The sequence below is a fragment of the Dinoponera quadriceps genome, unplaced genomic scaffold (assembly GCF_001313825.1).
Source record: "Dinoponera quadriceps isolate SergipeBrazil2010 unplaced genomic scaffold, ASM131382v1 scaffold533, whole genome shotgun sequence".
Taxonomy (NCBI): Eukaryota; Metazoa; Arthropoda; class Insecta; order Hymenoptera; family Formicidae; genus Dinoponera; species Dinoponera quadriceps.
In genome coordinates this window covers 703,631-723,835 of record NW_014554780.1, presented here as the reverse complement: position 1 = coordinate 723,835, position 20,205 = coordinate 703,631, and the positions used below count along the sequence as shown (strand labels likewise).

At 37.4% G+C, this 20,205-nt stretch overlaps 2 protein-coding genes across 5 annotated transcripts in view; one reads left to right on the top strand and one right to left on the bottom strand.

Moving 5' to 3' along the window:
* Positions 1 to 2,247: 2,247 nt before the first annotated feature.
* Positions 2,248 to 11,259, bottom strand: LOC106741861 (putative sodium-dependent multivitamin transporter). 4 transcript variants are annotated; one of them, XM_014614257.1, is made up of 10 exons: positions 11,056 to 11,259; positions 8,255 to 8,380; positions 8,006 to 8,146; positions 6,907 to 7,128; positions 6,489 to 6,829; positions 6,269 to 6,388; positions 5,520 to 5,737; positions 4,957 to 5,174; positions 4,548 to 4,804; positions 2,248 to 4,258 (listed from the first exon to the last, which is right to left on the bottom strand). In XM_014614257.1, the coding sequence occupies exons 2-10, from the start codon at positions 8,372 to 8,374 to the stop codon at positions 3,946 to 3,948; spliced, it is 1,950 nt and encodes a 649-aa protein (XP_014469743.1). In that variant the 5' UTR covers positions 8,375 to 8,380; positions 11,056 to 11,259; the 3' UTR covers positions 2,248 to 3,945. The 4 variants fall into 4 exon arrangements, with proteins under 4 accessions (XP_014469743.1, XP_014469742.1, XP_014469745.1 ...); XM_014614256.1 differs by having other exon boundaries at positions 8,006 to 8,380; XM_014614259.1 differs by lacking the exon at positions 8,006 to 8,146.
* A 1,458-nt stretch (positions 11,260 to 12,717) lies between these two features.
* LOC106741819 (mitochondrial glutamate carrier 1-like) overlaps positions 12,718 to 20,205 on the top strand; it is an 8,348-nt gene continuing 860 nt past the window's right edge. Inside the window, exons 1-6 of the mRNA XM_014614186.1 lie at positions 12,718 to 12,959; positions 15,251 to 15,320; positions 15,471 to 15,605; positions 15,891 to 16,040; positions 18,681 to 18,817; positions 19,647 to 19,832. Coding sequence (XP_014469672.1) covers positions 15,277 to 15,320; positions 15,471 to 15,605; positions 15,891 to 16,040; positions 18,681 to 18,817; positions 19,647 to 19,832 — 652 coding nt within the window. The 5' untranslated portion in view covers positions 12,718 to 12,959; positions 15,251 to 15,276. The remainder of the gene's footprint in view (positions 12,960 to 15,250; positions 15,321 to 15,470; positions 15,606 to 15,890; positions 16,041 to 18,680; positions 18,818 to 19,646; positions 19,833 to 20,205) is intronic.

The window sequence follows — 20,205 nt, the reverse complement described above, 5'->3', positions numbered from 1 at the left end:
TTCGACATGGAATATTTCTGTGAATTTCCTAAGTCAAGGCGAGACAAAGTTCAAATTCAACGCGGATGACGAAAGAAGATTACCATATTTGTTATATTACCATATTTATATACGCAAGAATTCAGTGGAATCTTTTATATGTCCCGAACATAGGATACTTATGTAAGTAGCACAAAAATAGATAAGATTACTCTGTTTTTCTCTACTTAACTGTAATCATAGATCTTTTCAATAAATGAAAGAAACAGAGATTATTAAATATCTATGCATGTGTAAATCAACGTGCGCAGCACATGCAAATGTAGGAGGAAAAGGAAGAGGAAAAACAGACCTGCAAGGTCTATGTAACGAGAAAAAAGAGAAGAAGAAGGAGAGATTATTAAGATCAACGTGTATGCGCGAGATGCAAGTCATGAAATTGACAATCGGAAAATTTCCAATAAGTAAAAGCGACAGTATCTCGTTAAATTTTTCTCTCGAAAGTAACATTCCGCTCGATTTTTCTTCGAGAAAAATATCAAACTCAAAAATATCAAGCTCGAAAATTTCTCGAAAAAATCTGTCATTAAAATTTAACATAACGAAGGAGATATTTTTCAACTATTAAGAACTATTACTCACCTCTTGTTCGTACGAATCCTGACACAATGCACTTTAATTTTCAGAAATTTTAATCATAAAATATTCCACAGTTATGCCACGTAATCTTGAAATATTTATCTAAAAAGTAATTCCGGGTGATGTGCTCGGTTGAAGTTATCGTGACGAATCATGTCGCGTAAACTAAAACACCTTTTCATTAGTTTAGACTTGATAATACACTCATATATTACTCCATATATCACGTTGCCACATCGGAAATAGACAAATCCTGTACTCTTACTCTTAAATACAAAGTAACCTCGTCATAAAGTTTTGTATTCTGACTGCATATTTAGTTTTAGTATGCAGTCAATGCTGACTGATGTGACGCCTCGATTCACATGTTGAAATAACACAGTCCGTTCCTAATATGAGTCCTTTAGTTAATTATAAATCACACACAGTTACACTTAACGTTATACACACGATCGGAACCTAAGAACTTTGTCTCTATGTAACTGCTATCATAAAGGTGATATATATGTGCCGACACATCGAAAACAAATAATACGGTGAGAATGAGCAAATAACAATGGTGATAAGAAATCAATACATGGAATATATGGTATATTTTCTCAAATGTGGGATAGTAAACGAACGCATTAACCAAATGGAATAACATAAATTTACAATGAACATTCTTGGAAATTCGTGATATTTTCGAAACATGGATATGTTTCTAAAAAAATTAAGTAGTTATAGCATCAAAATTGCGGACGGAACTCATCGAATTCGACGTGATGATTGTTGAGAGAATGAAGAAAATTGAAGAGTATAAGCTATAGCATGTTTACGCATTTGTGCGTCGATATTCTACAAATATAAATCGCACATAACAAAGATGGTAGCAAATCAACTTTGTTCCCGACGGTGTCGATTAATATGCATCCGAGTTTCGTCAAGTTTCACAATTAACAGATTTCATTTCATCTTATATTGTGTTAACGATACAAAATAGCCAATGAGTGATTTAGATTAATAAGTTTTTTTTTCTTAATTCCATGTTAACTGCGTGTCTCCTCGTTAGCCATTAAGCGATAAGATTACGATGGAATAGTAAGAAGCGTCAAATCGGACACGCGTTCATGAGACACACGTGTCAAGGAGACGATTCGTCGGGACATTTGACACCTCCGACGAAGAGCGGCGAAAGAGCGGCGAATTAGCTGTGCGGATGATCGCGCTAATGATTTAATTGAAGCAGTAACGAACGTCGCCCGGTCCAGGAAGGAATTGCACGTGCCGCTAGCACACGCGCTATGTTTTATGGTCGGCGTGTTTCAGTGGAAAAATAATTAAAAAGGGCCCATAGAGCCCCGTCGATCGGCGGTCCGGCGGACTCGCATAAATTGAAACTGGTTTCAACTGGCCGACGTTGGTTCAATCTGGCGTGTCAATCCGGACGAACTAGAAGCTTTCCGCGGCTACCTTCCTTTCTTCCCCACCATGCTGTCGCATGTGTGCCATCTTTTCGCATGGGAACAGGTTGCGCCTTCCTTGCCGTTCTGTCGGCGAGAATATGAGAAACATCGGATCCCAGCATGACCCGACGGCCGCAAATCGAGGAGAATCGAGGAAAAGAGTAAGGAGAAATCTCTTTCACTTTCATCGAGCATGCCGGGAGTCGAGTGTCTTGCAACTATGGATTATATAATGAGATGAGAATATACCGAAATATGTAGGAATAACTACTATTTTCGAAGTTCCTTGGCATTTTTAGAGAGCAAGGGAAAGTTCCAAACGCAAGCTTACGACAATCCGAAGAAGAAATTCGTAGCCGAGCGTTGTTGAAATCATCGTGTAAGTTTCCGCCGTAATTTCAAGATTATACCCGCAGCTAATCACGTGTCGTTTCTTGCTGACTACGTTGTAACGATGATATCGCAACCTGTTCGCGTTTCAACGAAACATGGATTACTGTTATTATGAAATAATGCGCATCTATAATCCACCGTCAAGTACGCCGTGTGGAATAACGATAAAACGACTTTGTTTTATATAACAAGGGTTATTTATTCAACCGATGCTGCATTCGCGCTAAAGAAACCGCATGTGTATATAAATGAACATATTTTTGTACATATGTTCTTTAAGTACCAACTATGGTATCGTTGTTATTTATTCCTATGAAAATTTGGTTTTAAATATTTATAGTCCCGGCGATACCACGCAGTACAAAGTTTTGTAGGAACTTGTAAGACAAATTCTTGTAAATAAAGAGTGTCTCGTCCTCCATCTTTTTCACAAGATCATAATAATACATTCGAGCTCTTAAATGCAGATAATAGCAACAAGTTTCACACGGTAGGCGCGTCGTATCATTAAATTATTTTGTGAAAATAAGTCAAGTTTCTAATAAGGTCATCTTCGAGTAAATATAATCCCTGCCAGTTCAAATATGTGAAAACAGTTTCATTTACAGAGAATTGCATGACGTATTTCAATCTCTTTCTCTGTAAAGTCAGATATTATAGCCGTTACTGGGTAATATAAAATTATACGTTTAAAATCTAGTTTTCCACCATCTTATAACCCTAACTATTGTCCAAATTCGATAAGAGGTAGATTTCCTTCAAGTACACAGCTATGAGTGTTATATTCTACACAAAGCAAAGTCATCGGTAAAATACTACGCATGTTTAGATATGTCTCGTTGTGAAATTTGTGCCAAAAATACACACGTTTCATCATGAACGCTAACCACATTTCGCACAAAGTATCAATCATCGACAATACAAAGTGGCAGTGCGAGCGCAGCGTGGAAGACGTTTGTAATGAAACTGCTAAATTGTCATAAGTTTATCGAAAATAGTTTAAACTAATTGTACAATTACGCGAAAAATTGTGTACACAAATCCGGTGAATTGTCTATATCCTAAAATTGTAAATAAAAAAATTCGCTAAAAGTCTTTTACCAAATATTATCCACTACTTCACCTCATTCAGGTCCCATGAAATAGTAATAATATGTTTTTTTTCCTACAATTTTTTACCCTAGTAAAATATTGAATTAGGCAAAAAGTTCGGGTCGATTTTAGCCAAATTTGAGTTCATTATATTCGATGGAAATACGAGTTACTTATCCATCGATCAAGATATAAAAAAACTTATAATACTCATCAACACACATTACCTATATTACGCATCAACACACACACATTATCTATATTAATGCATGATATTGTCTATTAACAATCAAGTCGAACTTTTTGACTTACGTAATACTATTATAAATGGAGTTAAATTCCGCTTATAAGTACGGAATGTCTAATATCTATTACCTAAAAATAAAGGAAGAAACCGTTAAACTTTGACGCCAACTTGACCGAAATTGTCGTCGTCCTCGCAATTTCCGTTGCTGAGAGAATTCTTCCTTTTCAGCACTTGATTCGTTATATCGTTGAATGCTATGTCGGTACGCTGTCTGTAACGTATACGTCTCGCTACGATAGGAAAGAATAAGTCAGGATCTAAGTCGTCTTTTTGGTCCTTCTTGAATAAGTGAATCAGGTTGCTGACGATCAAGCCCAATACGAACGTTAATACGAATCCTAAGGGACAGTACCACATATACGAAATGCGGTATAGATAGAAGTACGAGCTGTCGTCGGTATTTCTAAAAGGAGAAGAGAAAACCATAACAAGTAGTCGAACAAGTAACGATGCATCCTGCGTATAGCTTATGGTAGGTCACAAAAAGTTTGCAACACTTATTTTTTCAAAAGTTTTCGAAACACATTCCGTGTGTGTGCAACGGGAAAATTTATTTTCTAATCATTCTCAGGAAATACATTTTCATATTGAATACGAGAAGCGTCACGAAACTCATTGAAAGGAGAAAAAATGTTGCAACTTTCCTGTGACTGACAATGTACTACACAGCGCGTCTATTCAGTGATACTCACTCAGAGAGTCCTGCCATTGATGTGATGTTTCCTAAAATAGTCGCATTTACGAACTCACTCGTGATACAGCCTTCGACGCTTTTCGGTAATGAAGGAGGTATAGGACGTGGTTGTCCGAAAGCTGTCCAGAATAGGAGCGCGAGCGAAGTTAGACTACCGGCAAGAGCACCACCTTCTCTCGCCGATTCCGTGCCCATGCCAAGCGTGAAGACGCCTAATAACGGTCCACCGACCACTCCGAAAATAGTCAGACCAGCCTGTAACGAAAGAAAATCTCTTTACCGACGTCAAATCTCAACGCCTTTACACGTGATACAATAGGGGAGACTCATCGTCTTAATTGATTCTACTTTCTACTTCTGTATATTTCTTGTTTCTTATTTTTTACGACACCTTCTCCGATACTCACTTGAAGAACTCCACCTAGTAGTTGCGCTAAAAACGCCAGAGCAATGGAAAGAATGCCGAACATAAAAGCGAGCAGTTTAGCGACGGTGGTTGATCTCTTGGCGGAGAGTTCGCGATCGGTATACTTTTTGAACACAGGTTTCACGTAATCCTCTAACGTTACCGCTGCTAGAGAATTCAAAGCCGCCGAGATCGTGCTGAGGCCAGCGCTAAAAATACCTGAAAATATATAGGAAGTTAAGAAAAAATTAATGTTATATTAATGCAAATATAGATCGTGGCGCAGCAGACAGCGCACTGGTCTACTTGTGCTTAGCGGTCCCGGGTTCGATCCCGGTAAAAACCAAAATATTTACGCTCGTGTCTCCTCTCGAAAAGAAGTGGCAACCTATCGAGAGTATCTTTGCCATGAACGCCTCTTTAAAAATCTGTCGTTCGGAACCGGCGTTACACTGTAGGGTCAATATGCCTGTGTATAATCAGCGTGCGCACCACAGGCATATGAGAGAGGTCACCACGCCTCGAATACGAGGCAATAGGACTCCTGCAATGCAGATATATTACCTGAAATGAAGAGACCTGGCAAGCCAGGCATATCCGACATCGTGTCCATAACATATAGAGGCATAAGCATATCTGGCGTAGTAATTCTTTTCAGTAGAGATGGATCGCAATCGTGGTATTTACTATATATCGCCAGTCCTGAGAAGCAAGTTGTGATTGACAGGACTGTTAGAATAGGCCAAGATAACCATAAAGCTCTCTGCGAAGCCTTTATGTTTCTGGAAAAGAAGCATTCCTTTTAATATAGCTCCTTGTAATTAGTAAACACAACATCAATAGAAGAACAACAATAGAGTATATTCTATAAATATATTATCGTTTTACTTGCTATGAAAAAAAAACAAAATAAAAAAAATAAAAAATACATATCTCTCTCTCTCTCTCTCTCTCTCTCTCTTTCTCAGGATATAAAAATTTTGGTAGCCATTGTGATATTATTCTTAACATACTATCATATATATATAATTCCATTTTCTCTATCTACATATTTTATGTAAATAGTTATAATGTAATTATTAATGAAGTTACACATATATTTATAACATTAGTTATTACAACATCGAAAATTATAAAACCAATTTTATGCCAAGCGTGCAGGCGCAAACTATGGACGTTTCCAAGCTGATTTTATATCGCCGTTTAAACGCAATTATTATTTACACAACACATAACAAAATATTGGAAACATTTCGGCGAAAAAACATGTGTCCAAGCCGGAAGCCAAATCTAGCGATATATCGTAAACTTACTTCACGGTCAACGAACGTTGTATTTGCACTTGGTTTACACCATAAATTGACAAGAAAGTACACAAACCACCGATAATGAGGGACCACCAGGTATGTCGAACTGTTGGATCCAAAGACACGCTGGAACGAAAGTACAGTTAGGTGAGTGAGATATTGTTACGAGTCGAATGCTTAAATTAACACGGCCGATAAGAGAGAGCAAATATAATTATATAATTACCTATCAAACTCGATTCGCTGTCCTTGATACGCAATCTCCCATATTTGCTTCAAGCCCCCTGCGTCTCTCGCAGCTATGGCGATAATAACGAATACAGCGACGAACATAAGTAAGGCTTGAAACACATCGGTTATCAGTACAGCCTTAATACCGCCTATACTCGAATAAAAGGCACAGATGAAACCGATAATAATGATACTGGGGACCTTAGGTATTCCGGTTGTCGCTTCCAAAGCTAAAGAAGGAGCATAAAGCACCACTCCTGAGTACAAAAGCAGTTGAACCCAGTAAACAAAACTAGCCATCATCCTAGTTCTTACTCCGAAACGCTTTTCTAAGTACTAAAACGAGTAATATCTTCAAACATGTGCCACCTTCTGCGGCTGTAAGCGGTATTTCCCAATATTGTGCGTCTTACCTCGTAGGCACTGGTCGCCTGCAATTTGAAGAATACTGGTAGGAATCCGTAGCATACGATCGGTGTGCCCAACAGGTACGAAACGTTTATTACGACAAACTGCGTCCCGTATATGTAATTTTCCGCGGACACGCCGAGCAATGTTATGGCAGACATGAAAGATACCACTAAAGCAACAGCAACTGGTATAATGTTCATTGATCGATTCGCGACGAAATATTCCTGTACAGATAATTATTTATTATTGCGTACGAGATATCGGAAAAGAAGAGGACAGTGTCAATAAGGAAGTTGTAAAACTGAGTATCGCATTTTCGGTGGTACATTAAAGAAACCATTCATATAAATTTATCGAGCAAAGTTACGTTTCTGTATATTTATTTCACTATTTAAATAATAAGTGTTAAGGCTCCTGAGTAGTCGCTGCAACTATTCTTGTTTGATGTCAGAAGCGAGAAAACGCATGTCAAGAATTTTAGCGTTTATATAGATATTTTTATATTTCTTTTTATATATCTTTTTATTTGAACATAAAACGCAGGAATTCTTGGCAAGCGTTTTCTCGTTTCTGACGTCATCAAATAAAGACAGTTGCAACGACTATCCAGGAGCCTTAACTTGAAACAAAGTCGAGCTAAACATATACACATAATATTACAAATACGAAAATATTATTTTTTGCTTTTCATATTAATGCTATACTTATACATCAGTTGATCTAATAGAAATGCATAGATAACATTCTTGCTGAAATTTCTATTCTTAGATAATTACTTTCAATTAATATCATGTATCAAATTCAATTATCAAATGCAGTTATCAAATTTGCAGCTGAATATTCAGTCGATCGTTTTCAATCGGCCGCGATAACGGATATTGTTTCAGATAAAAATTCAGTAATGAATTCGAATTTATCACCGAATTTTTACCCGAATTCCATTTTGTTAAACAAACTGAAATTTCGTGTACTTTTGCTGCATGATTCAACTATATTAAATTATAACGCGAGCGTGGCATGATAGGCAGCGTACTAGTCTATCATGCTAGAAGTCCCGGGTTCAATCCCAGGGGGCAGAGCGGGGAGAAATTTTTATCATACGCTCCGTCGCTCCTCTTCGATGGTCTTGGCTGACAAACCACACCAAGAGTATTTCCCATGCCACGAAAACTTCTCTCCAACTAACCGTTCCGAACCGGCGTAAATACTTGTGTAGGTCCCCATATGCATAGGTGGTACAATCTGTGCACGCACCACATGCATATGTAAAGAGAGAGAAAGTAGGGCCCCCCAACAGAGGACTTTTTGTAGTGCCAAGTAAGAAGAAGAAATTATAATAACGGGGTGTACCTCCATGGTTTTCTGACGACCTCCGCTGAATTTGTAATAAATACCAATTCCTACGCTTATACCCAGCATAATTGCTATAACGAGGTAGTCAATCCATTTTAAGGTATTTATTTCCGTCATGGTAGCCTGAAATTTTCAATAAAAAAATGATTTAAAAGAATTCCAATTATAAATTAGCGGGGTTTATATTCGCAGATTTATATATCTAAATTTAAACCCAAAATGTTGGCTTAAATAAAAATATTTATATATTGGAGGGAAACTCGTTTCGTGTGACAGGGTTTTTATTATCTAGACAAAACTCTAGGAACGAAATATTCGTGTAAGAAATTTCTATTCTTAGTTAATTGCTTTCAATTATCTCGTCAAATTTATACGCAGCTGAATATTCGGTTGACCGTTTTCGGTCGCAATGACAGAGATATTGTTTCTCGTCCCCGAATTTTCTTCCGAATTCTATTCTGTTACACGAGCTGGAATTTTTTTCTGTGTACTTTTGCTTTTTTATATTAAAGAGAATATTATCCTAACGAATCTTTTCAAAATTTAATTCTTCTTGCGTATGTAGTTCTGGAACGTTAATATGAAATAAAAAAGTTATGTTAACATTACACGCTTGAAAATACTAAAGCGCTTCGCGTTTCGTAAAAACTGCAAAAACTGCCCTTGGCTTGATGGTTAATACTTATCTCTCTTAGAGATACCATTATCTGCAAAATAGATATAGAGACCATTATCTGCAAAATAGAATTCTTTATCTTTCTAAAGTCTTTCTAAAAAATGCATTGTCAGGTCTGAAATCGACTAATAATATGCCTGGTGTTTCCGGGAGACGCCAAGCGCATTAGCTCGTCGAAGCTCGTTCGAGGAGCGACATGATAAATTTTTATTCGTAAACTTTTTGTAGTAAACTTTTATGATAATATGTTGCCCAATGTTGTAAATTATCTTTTCTAATTGAATTGAAGTTGCTTCCGTAGTAGGTAGTTAAACTATAATTTGTAGTCATCGTGATCATGATTCATTCGTTGATTTAACGGCTTCTCTTCCTCCTTATATCTTTATTTGTTTAGCTTTACGAAGTCCACGTTTATTATTTAAAAAACATAAAAATTCACTAGTTTTTTTTTTCTTTCATCCCAACCGAATTCATATCTACTCAATTTCTAAAAGAAGCTAGGAAAATACGCGGAAATGTCTGTTCTAGCTCCGTCATTTTTCTCAACCGAAACATACCATTTCGGGAATATATTTTTAAAATGTTAAATTGTTAAAATATACAATAAAAAAGATTTACTTTCTAATTTCTCCAAATGGATATATTGCCTGAAGAAACCAAAATTATCCGTTGAACCAAATGATTTGCGCAACAAATTCTCGGAAGAAAATGAAAAATCTCTCTACAGCCTTACTATAACGGACTAAAACTAGGTATCATAAATTTATTTTTTATTACCTATGTTCCAGTGCAAGCAGTAAAACTTGGTTTCCGGTATGTTTCGAAATAACAAACACGATATTGCAAAGACGACTAAAACGGCCGACACAAAATTTGTTTCATAAAATTTCACAAAATTAATGATAACGTGGAAAATTTTAAAAACGAATTGCTGTGCAGAGACAAGACCGGCACGTGAGGCACAGTAAAAGATTTGGTATCAAATTTAACACATTTCACAACCCCAAACAATCTACACCAATTTTTGTATTAATTTAACACAAGATGAATATGTTGAAAAGCAATACAAATATTATGTCAAAAAATAACACAAAATTAATACGTTAATCGACACTAAAGTAATAATGTGAAGTAAGAAATGTGTTTTATTTTAACACACATGAAAACCTTAACAATTTAACACCAAATTTTAACAAGGCCTGATTTTAATACAAGTACAAAATGTTTTTTATTGTGTACTTTGTATATTATAATCTTAAATGAGAGAAATCGAATTATATATATTCGTTAATTTTGATAGCTAAAGTCATAGAAAATAATAGAAATTATTTCGAACATCAAACTTGTACTTGACTCTTTGTAAATAAATTTTAAATTTCATGAAAAAAAGGCACCACACGAATTTGCGATCTTAACGCTGCTTAACGCTAACACTGCGTAATGAAGACGACGATAATTTTAGCAGTTTCAATGCTAACTATGCCGACAATTAAATTCGCTTATCTTGCTGTAATGTTAATAAGGTCAATTTGACGCAAATCCGTATTTAACAAAGCGATATCTGACAAATAAGCTCGAGACTTTTGGTGCTTTCCATTTTATGACACAAGTTGACACAAGCATCATCCTATCTTTGTTAATCATTGAATGCGGAACAAATGATGTTTGTGCCGACTTGTGAGTCGAAAACACTATCTGTATCACGTTGTGTCACGATATTTAAATCAATTCTATATGTGGCGAAATGTATCTTATGTGGAGAACGTTTAAAGGTATCAGCATTATAATTAGCTCGTCGCGTATACGGTATTTTTCGTATTCGAAGCAGCAAGTTATTTACAAACAAAGTAGTACGATGCACGCGCAACGAGATATAATTGCATTTTATGACATAAAACATCAAAGATACGTGAACATTCGACGCTTGCCGATCGCGCCTAGCGTTCGTTCGATTTACAGTTAGCTTATACGAGGGATTACGTAAAGCTGTCAGTCATCGATCGCGAGAAGAAGCACATTTCATGCCACATTACGATGTCGGTTGAGGTATTTTATGGTACTTGGTATAAACACACACATATATATATATATATATATATATATATATATATAATCTACTTACGTCTTAATTGCGTAAACACGTAGGACTTGTCACTTGAGCTAAATGCAGTCTTGTTCCCGATGATTTGTTCGTCTATTACACGCTCGACGTGACACACGAAGGTAACGCAGATTCGTCCTTCCTAGCAGCACGACACTACGCGCACGCTCCTCGTGCTCTGTCGATCGTTTCTGCTAGGAAACAGAATTTGTGAGCCTGCGTTGATCGCGCGTGCACGCACACTACGACAAACTGGGAACCGTGTGAGGATGCGCGCGCAACACGGTCAGGGACGGCCACGTAGAGTGCGTTCGAGGAGACACTATTTAGCGCACATTCTATCCTTATTGCACACGTAAAGAGCAATAAAAACAGAATAACGCGATAGCACTAAATAGCGTCTCCTCGAACGCATCCCGAGGGTTCGCCTTTACTTGAGGAGTCGGAATTTTTCTCAAAATTTACGTAGAAAAATCTCGAGAAACAATTCCAACGCGAAGGTTCTCATCGAAAGGTTCTCTGGTAGCGCATGTTAGTTTCATATACGTTTTATAAAACGTTTTGAAACGTTTTGAACGTATGAAACGTGAACGTTTCACTATCGTTTATAAAACATATTGAAAATATTTCTTAAACAATACGTGCCCCTTGAGTCGAAGTTTTCATTGTTACTTCATACACCTGCATTCTCAGCATTCCATCAAATCCCCTGAAAAACCTTCGTAAAAAGGTCCCCTCGAGAGTTCTTTGTTATCAATATGAGGGACAGAATGATCATTTACATGGTCGTAGCCAGGCAGAGACTGGAATGCTTGCCTCCTTTTTAAATTTTGACAAGAGAGGAACAATTATACCATGAAAACCACAAAAATAAAGAAATGTAACTGATATATTACAATCTATCGGCAAAAAATTTGTCATGTATAATCAAATATAATTATATATAAAGCGTCATATATATAATATGCTTATATATAATAATATATAATTATATATATGAAAAATACATAATAATATAATTGATATATGAGAAGTGAAATAACATAATGGCGTGTTTTTTAGTTACACAGAAGAGAATTCCTTCGAAGTAAATAATAATAAAATATGTGTGAAGACAAATTTGTGCTTTTACCCCCCGATTAAAAACCCAGTCTACGCTCGTGGTCGAATGACTCTCGGGGAAAATCCATTAGTCCTTGCGGCAGATAGCCAGAGCGCGACAAAATTCCATCCTGCGTATATCGTAGTCTATAAACGCATGCAGGCCCATTTTTCCTCTCATTTTTCCCATATTTAACCCATTAACTGCCACGATCCCTATTTGGGGATCGAAGAAACATAATTTGAATTTAATCATACTGTTACACAACTTTTTGTGCATATATATAACTTATCCGGCCAAAAATTTCAAAAAAAACATTTAGCAGTTAATGGGTTAAGATGCTTATACCTTTAAGTCCGGATATTTAAAAAGATGCAAAGAAAAGTTTACTTGAGACAGGATTTGCTCAGAATCCTGAACTGAGGTGCACTCTGAAACAGAAGACGACCCATCGCGAAACGATCGTAACGACGTTCCCGTCATTCCCCTGCCATTCAGCCACTAGAGAGATCTGGGGGATCTAGGGAGAAGCGAGGGAACCGTCGAAGAGGGACTTTCGAATCCCCGTGAACGGCCACACTGCGAACGTGTGCGGATTCTGCGTGCGCCGTGTAGAGAAGCGGTCTTGATGTCCGGAGCAGTTCCTGTCAAAAGCGCTATTGATAGACCACCGCTGATGCTGCTGGCGGAACCGGCCGACGCGCGAACTCTTCCGTTAGTGTGTAGTTAATCGAAAGTCTCCAGCATTTCGTCGGTGATCTGAGGCAGCTCGCGGGAGCGGTCCGCCGCGACACCACACCGTGTGTATTGGCTCGCCTCGACGGTAAGTGGAAAGCCCACTGTATGCATCTCCTTCCGAGTTACGTCGAGCCGCTGTGGCTCGCCAACTCGTCGACTCGTTTTGTCTCTCCTCTTTTCCGAATCCTCCTCGGCGCGAAATATCGGGCTACCGCGAAAATTCGATCCGAGCGTCACGCTCCAGCGCACACGTAATAATGGAATTAACATGATACGATGCTAAAGGTCGGATGCATTAGTGCCGTAACGCGTGACACGAGCGACCGGTCGAGTTATTTTCACTGCCTCGCGCGATTTTGCCGCGGGCAAATTTTGCCACGGCCGCGACTTTTCGTGAGAATTTCGCACGCCGCCCGCGCGGAAACGCGCTTTTCCCCGCGTGGCGACGAACGTCGGCAAGGTGTTCAGTCAGCTTAGCGCCTTTAATCGGGGAAAAGCTCGGTCTGTTTTTTTACAACATAACCTGTAAACGTTATATTTCATTTCTCGTTGCGCTTCCTCCGTATGGATTGCTCAGACAAATGACAATCCAGTCTCATCCGCTCGCATTCCTGCTTTTGTCCACTTGCATTTTGCATATTCGATTCCCGAAGTTCCTACGTGGCTTCTTGAATACATCTCAAAGTAATATCCATCCGTCTTCAGGTTATTCCTATCTGACCTCCAGCTAACTATCGAAGCAGATAAGATAGTTGTTCAATAGTCTTGATAATTTCCTCAAGACTTTTTCATTTCTTCGTTCCGATTACTTAGCAGTATCTCTTTTAACCGTACATTAATCGCAATATCCAATAAATATAATATGTTCAAGCTACAATGTATCATCGTTGTACACGTCTCAGGATCGAATTCGCCCTTGGCACTGGTTTCTCTTTCCTCTCTTTGTTCTTCACTGTTCTTATGTACTTTAACAGTTATTAGCTAATGGTTTAATGGTCTATCAGCCAAGTTCCGATAAAAGGGAAAAATGTGTTTCAAGAAGCAGACGAAAATAATAGGGAAATTAGTGTTATTTATGAGATATAAGGCGACTAACGGAAGATTAAAAACAGAAAAAAATAGTCTTTAATCAACGACAGATATTCTTATGTATAACCAAGAATATTATAATATTAGGCAAATTTTTCGTCTTAATTCGATTGAATTCGTGTTGTGATGCAAATATTACTAGTACTAAATTCAAAATTAATAATCATCTAAGAATATTATAATATTCTTGTTTAAATGTGAGAATATCTATCATTGATTTATAAGACTATTTCTTTTCTTCCAATCTATTGTTGATTTATAAGACTATTTCTTTCCTGTGCGCAGAACGTAGTGCCATTTGAGTTAGAATTAATCGAAGTTTGTCAGATCGATCCTATTCCACCCCTGTCCCTAAATCGTTATGTAAGACGTTGGGAGAAGTAGCAGGGTGAAACCAATTTGACTTGGTTGCGAGATTGACGATTTGCGCGTTCGCAGGTACGTCAGAACGTATGTTCAGACGCGTCATCGATAAGGCGATAACATTCTGCATGACGAGCTTCACATAGATTAATACTGTTATATAGGATGTCAATGCCCGTTATGACGTGACGAGCGAAAGGCCAATCAATTGATATTACAATCTCGAAAGGAATAGATTTCCAATGCGGTACGAACATATTGAGATACATAATCAAATGGTCGCGGAAATAAACACTTATCACTAGACTCGAGAATTTCAAAGAACTTTTCCATTTTCTTGATAAACGAAGGACTTTTAAAATAGCATTCCACTTTAGGAAGATAAAGATCATTTTACTGTCGTCTTATTGATAAAAGTCATTTTATTTTTTCTCTTTTTTTTACGAGTTACGTCGTATTGCTTTGCGTGATAATTTATTTAAAGCATTTCTCTTCCGTATCGTTGCATTTTAATAACAGACCCTTTGTCCAACTTGTATTTGGACGATTGACCAATTGAACGCGCTATAGCAATTTTCGGTGAAATATACAGATATACAATTCCACTGGCAAATGCGCCATAAGGCACGCATATAATGTGTTTTGTGACGTCCATCGTTGTTTTGGCACAATATTTTGACTACTCTTTAGCGTGGCCTTGTCCCGTCACGGTTAGCGCTAACGGCATAAACTACACTGCACTGGCAAATCATCCTCGATCATATGTCGCAAGACACCTTCAAGGAAATATTTCGAGATATTCCGCTATCTGTTCCGAATATTTGCTTTGAGAAGTCGGTTCGCTATTAGAAAAAACGAAAGATGTATTTTTCGCGCGGATACATCGTTGAAATTATATAATTTTAAATTAATGTTTTCTGGCAGGTGCGGGATTCCAACTCGCATTAATCATGGCACAGGACAGCTCGACTCCAAAACCTGCGGATCAATTCAAGTACGTCTCGCAGATATTTTTATTCTCATCAAATAATCACTCCGCAAATATTTCATTTGAATGGCTCATTTAAAAAAAACGAAAAGTAGTTATTAAAAAAAAAATAATAAGATAATACGGTGTCATGAGAGAGTTACTCCCCTTTTTCAGACTTGTACCAAAAATCATAAATGGCGGCATTGCCGGAATCATCGGGGTGTCCGTGGTGTTCCCGCTCGATTTGGTTAAAACGAGATTACAGAATCAAATTATCGGTCCGCAAGGCGAACGGATGTATAAATCAATGTAAGTGTACATCCCAAACAGCACAAATTTCTGAAAGGCGTCTTAAAAGATATCTAAAATATAAGACACTTCGTTTGGGTGTTGTTAAGATTTTTTTTTTAATTTGTGCTGTCTGGGCTATCATTAAACTTGATATATCGTAAGCTAAAAGTATATCAGCTAATTATTGAGAACAGACATTTAATTATCAAAATAATTGATAAAAAGTAACAGAAGCGCTGTGAAGAATATGGCAATTGGAATAAGCAGGCCTTCTGTAAACAAATACGCAAAATATCTTTTCAGGTTCGACTGTTTTAAAAAGACTTACAGAGCAGAAGGTTACTTCGGGATGTACAAGGGATCCGCTGTTAACATATTGTTAATCACTCCCGAGAAGGCTATCAAACTTACTGCCAATGACACATTTAGACATTATCTCTCACTTGGGCCTGGGTATGTCTCGTATGATATTTCCTTAAAATATATATTTTTCATATCGTGTCAGAGGTATGAGAGCTTGCGTCCGTTACGTGTACAATATTAATCAGAACAATGACTAATCCGTAAGAAGTTGGCAGCTTTTCTACTTCAATCAAAACTTATTTGTTTCACTGTGAAACAGGGAAGCTATTATGGGACTATTTATACTATACTGATCGGAAACTTTTTCGAAGTTTTTCGACAGTTTCACATTACATTCCCGGCACAAAGATATTCTTATTTGTTGTCCTTAAAGAGCATCTGCCGATAGGACAAAATTTATGTTTCTAGCGGTATGCATATATTTGATAAATGTATATTTTAATCACTTCTGTTATTTCTCATAATATCTCGCCACCGCTATCGGAGTTAATTCCGAAAAGAAAAATCAATTTACATGTCGTACTTCTCCGCTCGATTGCTACGTTATTCACGCTACAATTTTCATTATTTTCATAGTTAGTCCGTAATGGTTGTGAGGTAATGTCCATATTAACAACTTATTCTCTCACACTTCGTAGATTGAATTTTCATGTCCTTATATCATGGTAATACTTATTAATGATATCTTTCCGTTCTTCAAATAATTTATCACTTCTTACTTTTCTTGCGTACTATCTTGCCGTTTGCCAAGCAGTTATGCTTTCTCTAATATGATTTTACTATAAATTTCCACAGCAATCATTTTCACGTAAAATATTTACGAATCTTAAAGGGGGTTATTCAAAGTTTATGGCAAGCGGATCAGCAAATATCAGCATGAAATACGCTTCGAGTGATATCTTTTGATTGGACTTTTAACGGCATAAAGTTTGTTAAAGGGGCTTTCCAATTGACTGTTCGTGAAACCGTAACGGTGCTTTAATATATTTTGTCGGTATAAAAAATCTTATTCTCTTTTATTTATATTAAATGTTTATTTATTTTTTAATGTATTAAGATATTGCGTTAAATTGGCGTGGAATAAGCATTTAACTTCTATTTTCTCGCATCAAAGTGTTATTCTGTAATCAACATCATATCTATTCACAGTTAATTAAATACCTCAGGCGCACGCTTCTGTTTTCAATTAACGAACTTTACGAAACCTTAGTAAGTGTAAATTACTATACCAATAATAAAACGAGAGAGAAGCCGAGTATTGATCGGACCAAACTGTATGAATAATAGGCGATGCAAAGATATGAAGCTCTGCCACAATCTAGTCTTACCATTTCTAAGAAAAAAAAAAATTTATTTAAGAAAACTAAGTCGATATAATTCGCTATAATTGAACAATTTTCATGCGTATGTCTATTGAATAATTAAGAAGCACGTTGCAACGGAAAGTCTCCCTTTTTAATCATAATGTTCAGAATTTATTTATAATATTAAGTCAATAATATGATAGTATAATCACAATCCCGTTTAAAAAATATGCGTAATTGGAAGGCCCCAGAAACTAATAATGCATTTCTACAACGTAGTTTGATCAGCAGAGCATCATATTTGTTTTAAAACTATCTTGTAGCATTTGAACCTGCCTATGTTGCTAATAATTTTCTATATCTTTATCTTGATGTAATTGTTTGCATTTAACATCGACATTGTCTCCCAGTAAATCATATGAAAAAAAATATATATATGCTTGTATATTATGTTAAAAAATTTATCAATAATGAGAGGAGATTTTCATTTTCTAATACGGTTGTGTATTGAATAAATTTTACGGTAAAATTCGTTCATTGTTTAAGTACATGCAAAATTGCACTGCATTATATCTTTCTTTTACATTTAAATATATACAACGTGTCATTTTTTTTCACGTTGAATTTGGACTCTTCATATTGATTAAAAGACATGTTACCGACTAAAAGTAGTGCCAGAAGTAGGGCTCGTGCTATTACTCCAGATTCTTTTCCCCACTGGAAGGCATATTGAAATATATCGTTCTATAATTCTAGACAATACCGAAGCTACCAATTTGAATATTGTTTCCGAGTTAAATGACCTGACAAACGGTGCGAGCAACCATAACTAGCTAACCAAGTCGCAAGCAATCGAGGAAAGGAGGGTAATTTTTGCTTTTCCCTTTTCTTCCTTACAAAAACACTCTGCAGAACAGCCACAACAAAAGAGTGACACATAAACGCGCACATACACACACAGATACTCATACACTTATTTATACGCATAATTAGAAGCGCTCTGTCGTTTATTTTATATAAGTCTTAATACTTCCTGTTATATGTAGCAAACAACTTTGACGGCTCACGTGAGAAACTCATATTATGTTACACTTCCGATTGGAATGATAAGTCATTCGCCAGTGATAAAATTAACAGTTAGCGGTTTGCTTCATTTGCCAATGTGTTTTTGATGCTCTGCGGTCCACCGAGTGCTTGACACATCATTGCTTATCGCGCGATCATGCCACCAGCGTTGAATGATCTCCCCTGCATTAGGACCGGCACATTTCGTCGATTATCTCGAACAACCGAATGCCTCCCGATCTCCCTTCGGCTCTTCGAAGAACGATTAATCGTGCCGGTCCTATTGTCGCATACGCGCAAGATTGAGATTTTCACAGCGACGCCGCGTGATACATCCGTACTCTGTTGATCTTTTGTCCAGACAAAAATTGCCATTAGAACGTGAAATGCTCGCCGGCGGCTTGGCAGGAGCATGCCAAATAATCATTACCACTCCGATGGAACTGCTCAAAATACAAATGCAAGACGCTGGCAGAGTTGCCATGGCAGCTAAAGAAGGTGATGTGGAATAGTTCAATATTCCTAAGGACATTCCTCAACTTGGTCTCGCGAATGGAGCGACGTTACTCTCGCCGGTGCTCGCCCGAGTTCTGCAATCGTGATCACGAATTATCGCGTCGCTCGTGATTTTGCATTATCTGACAACAACAGTCATCTCGGTTATTGCGACGTTTTGCAATGCTAACGAGTCGTTCACGGTCAACTACATTTACAAAATCTGGTTCAATGTTTAAACATGACGTCGGGATGAATATAACGCGCATTGAAGCGTTCGAACCATGTTGTCAGATCGGATAAACGTTGTTCAATTGTTAAAAATGTACGATAATGCAAGTAGTGAAGTGGCGTAATTAATAGCTCGCTACATTCCGGTCCAGCGGATCGCTGAACGTTTTTCGGTTTTCCCGTTTTCATGTACTATATTATTTTTCTTTTCAAAGTATCAGCATTCTTCATTTTAAAGTTATCCGTTATGACAAACGAGCCTTATTTTTTTCTTAAATCGCATTTGCAGAGCAATTTGAGAATTTTTTCCCGAAAACGCTTTTTTTCTTTTTATAATAGAGAAGAATGTGGTATTATGGCTCCCCCCCCTCCTCCATTTATATTTTGTACGATAACTTGAATAATAATCAGTATTTAAAATTGAAAACTAAACGTTTGAAAGTAATTCGAAAATAAATGTGGCTAGCCAGAGTTAATGTAACTCGGGCGCGACATGCGCGAGGCCCATGAAACATACAGGAGAAACATGGAAGCACGTTCCCGTTTCGAGACGGTTCGCTTTACGGTATAATATAAGTCCCATAATGCCTTATTGTTACAGCGGGTAAGGCTATACCAAAGGTATCCGCTTGGTCGTTAACGCTGGACCTACTTAGAAAAAGAGGTGTATTGGGGTTGTACCAAGGAACGGGCGCGACAGCGCTCCGAGATGTGACGTTTTCCGTTATTTACTTCCCTCTATTCGCCAGACTGAACGATATCGGTCCGAAGCGAGAGGATGGATCAGGTAAGTTCCATCCTTCGAGTCTCCTCTCATGGCGAGTGCGCGCGGAATAATCCGCATTATTGTTCGACACTAAAGTGCTCTTCCATCTGCAACGATCCTGAACTATCCATAACTCGAGATGCGAAGCTTGAAAGTAAGGCCGCCTTACGATATTCCCTTTTCGTCTCCTTTTTTCTTTCGTGAACTTATCTCTCTTCGAAGTATTCTAACGTAGGTATAATTAATCATGCTATGCGCACGCACGTCTGTAGATCTTCAAGCGATTCTTTGAATAACACGGGCATGATATTGCGAACAGAGTTTTGCCTTGAATCTTGTCACGAATTTATAGATCATCCGAAGTGAACCTGAGTAATTGATCAGCTAAGAATGA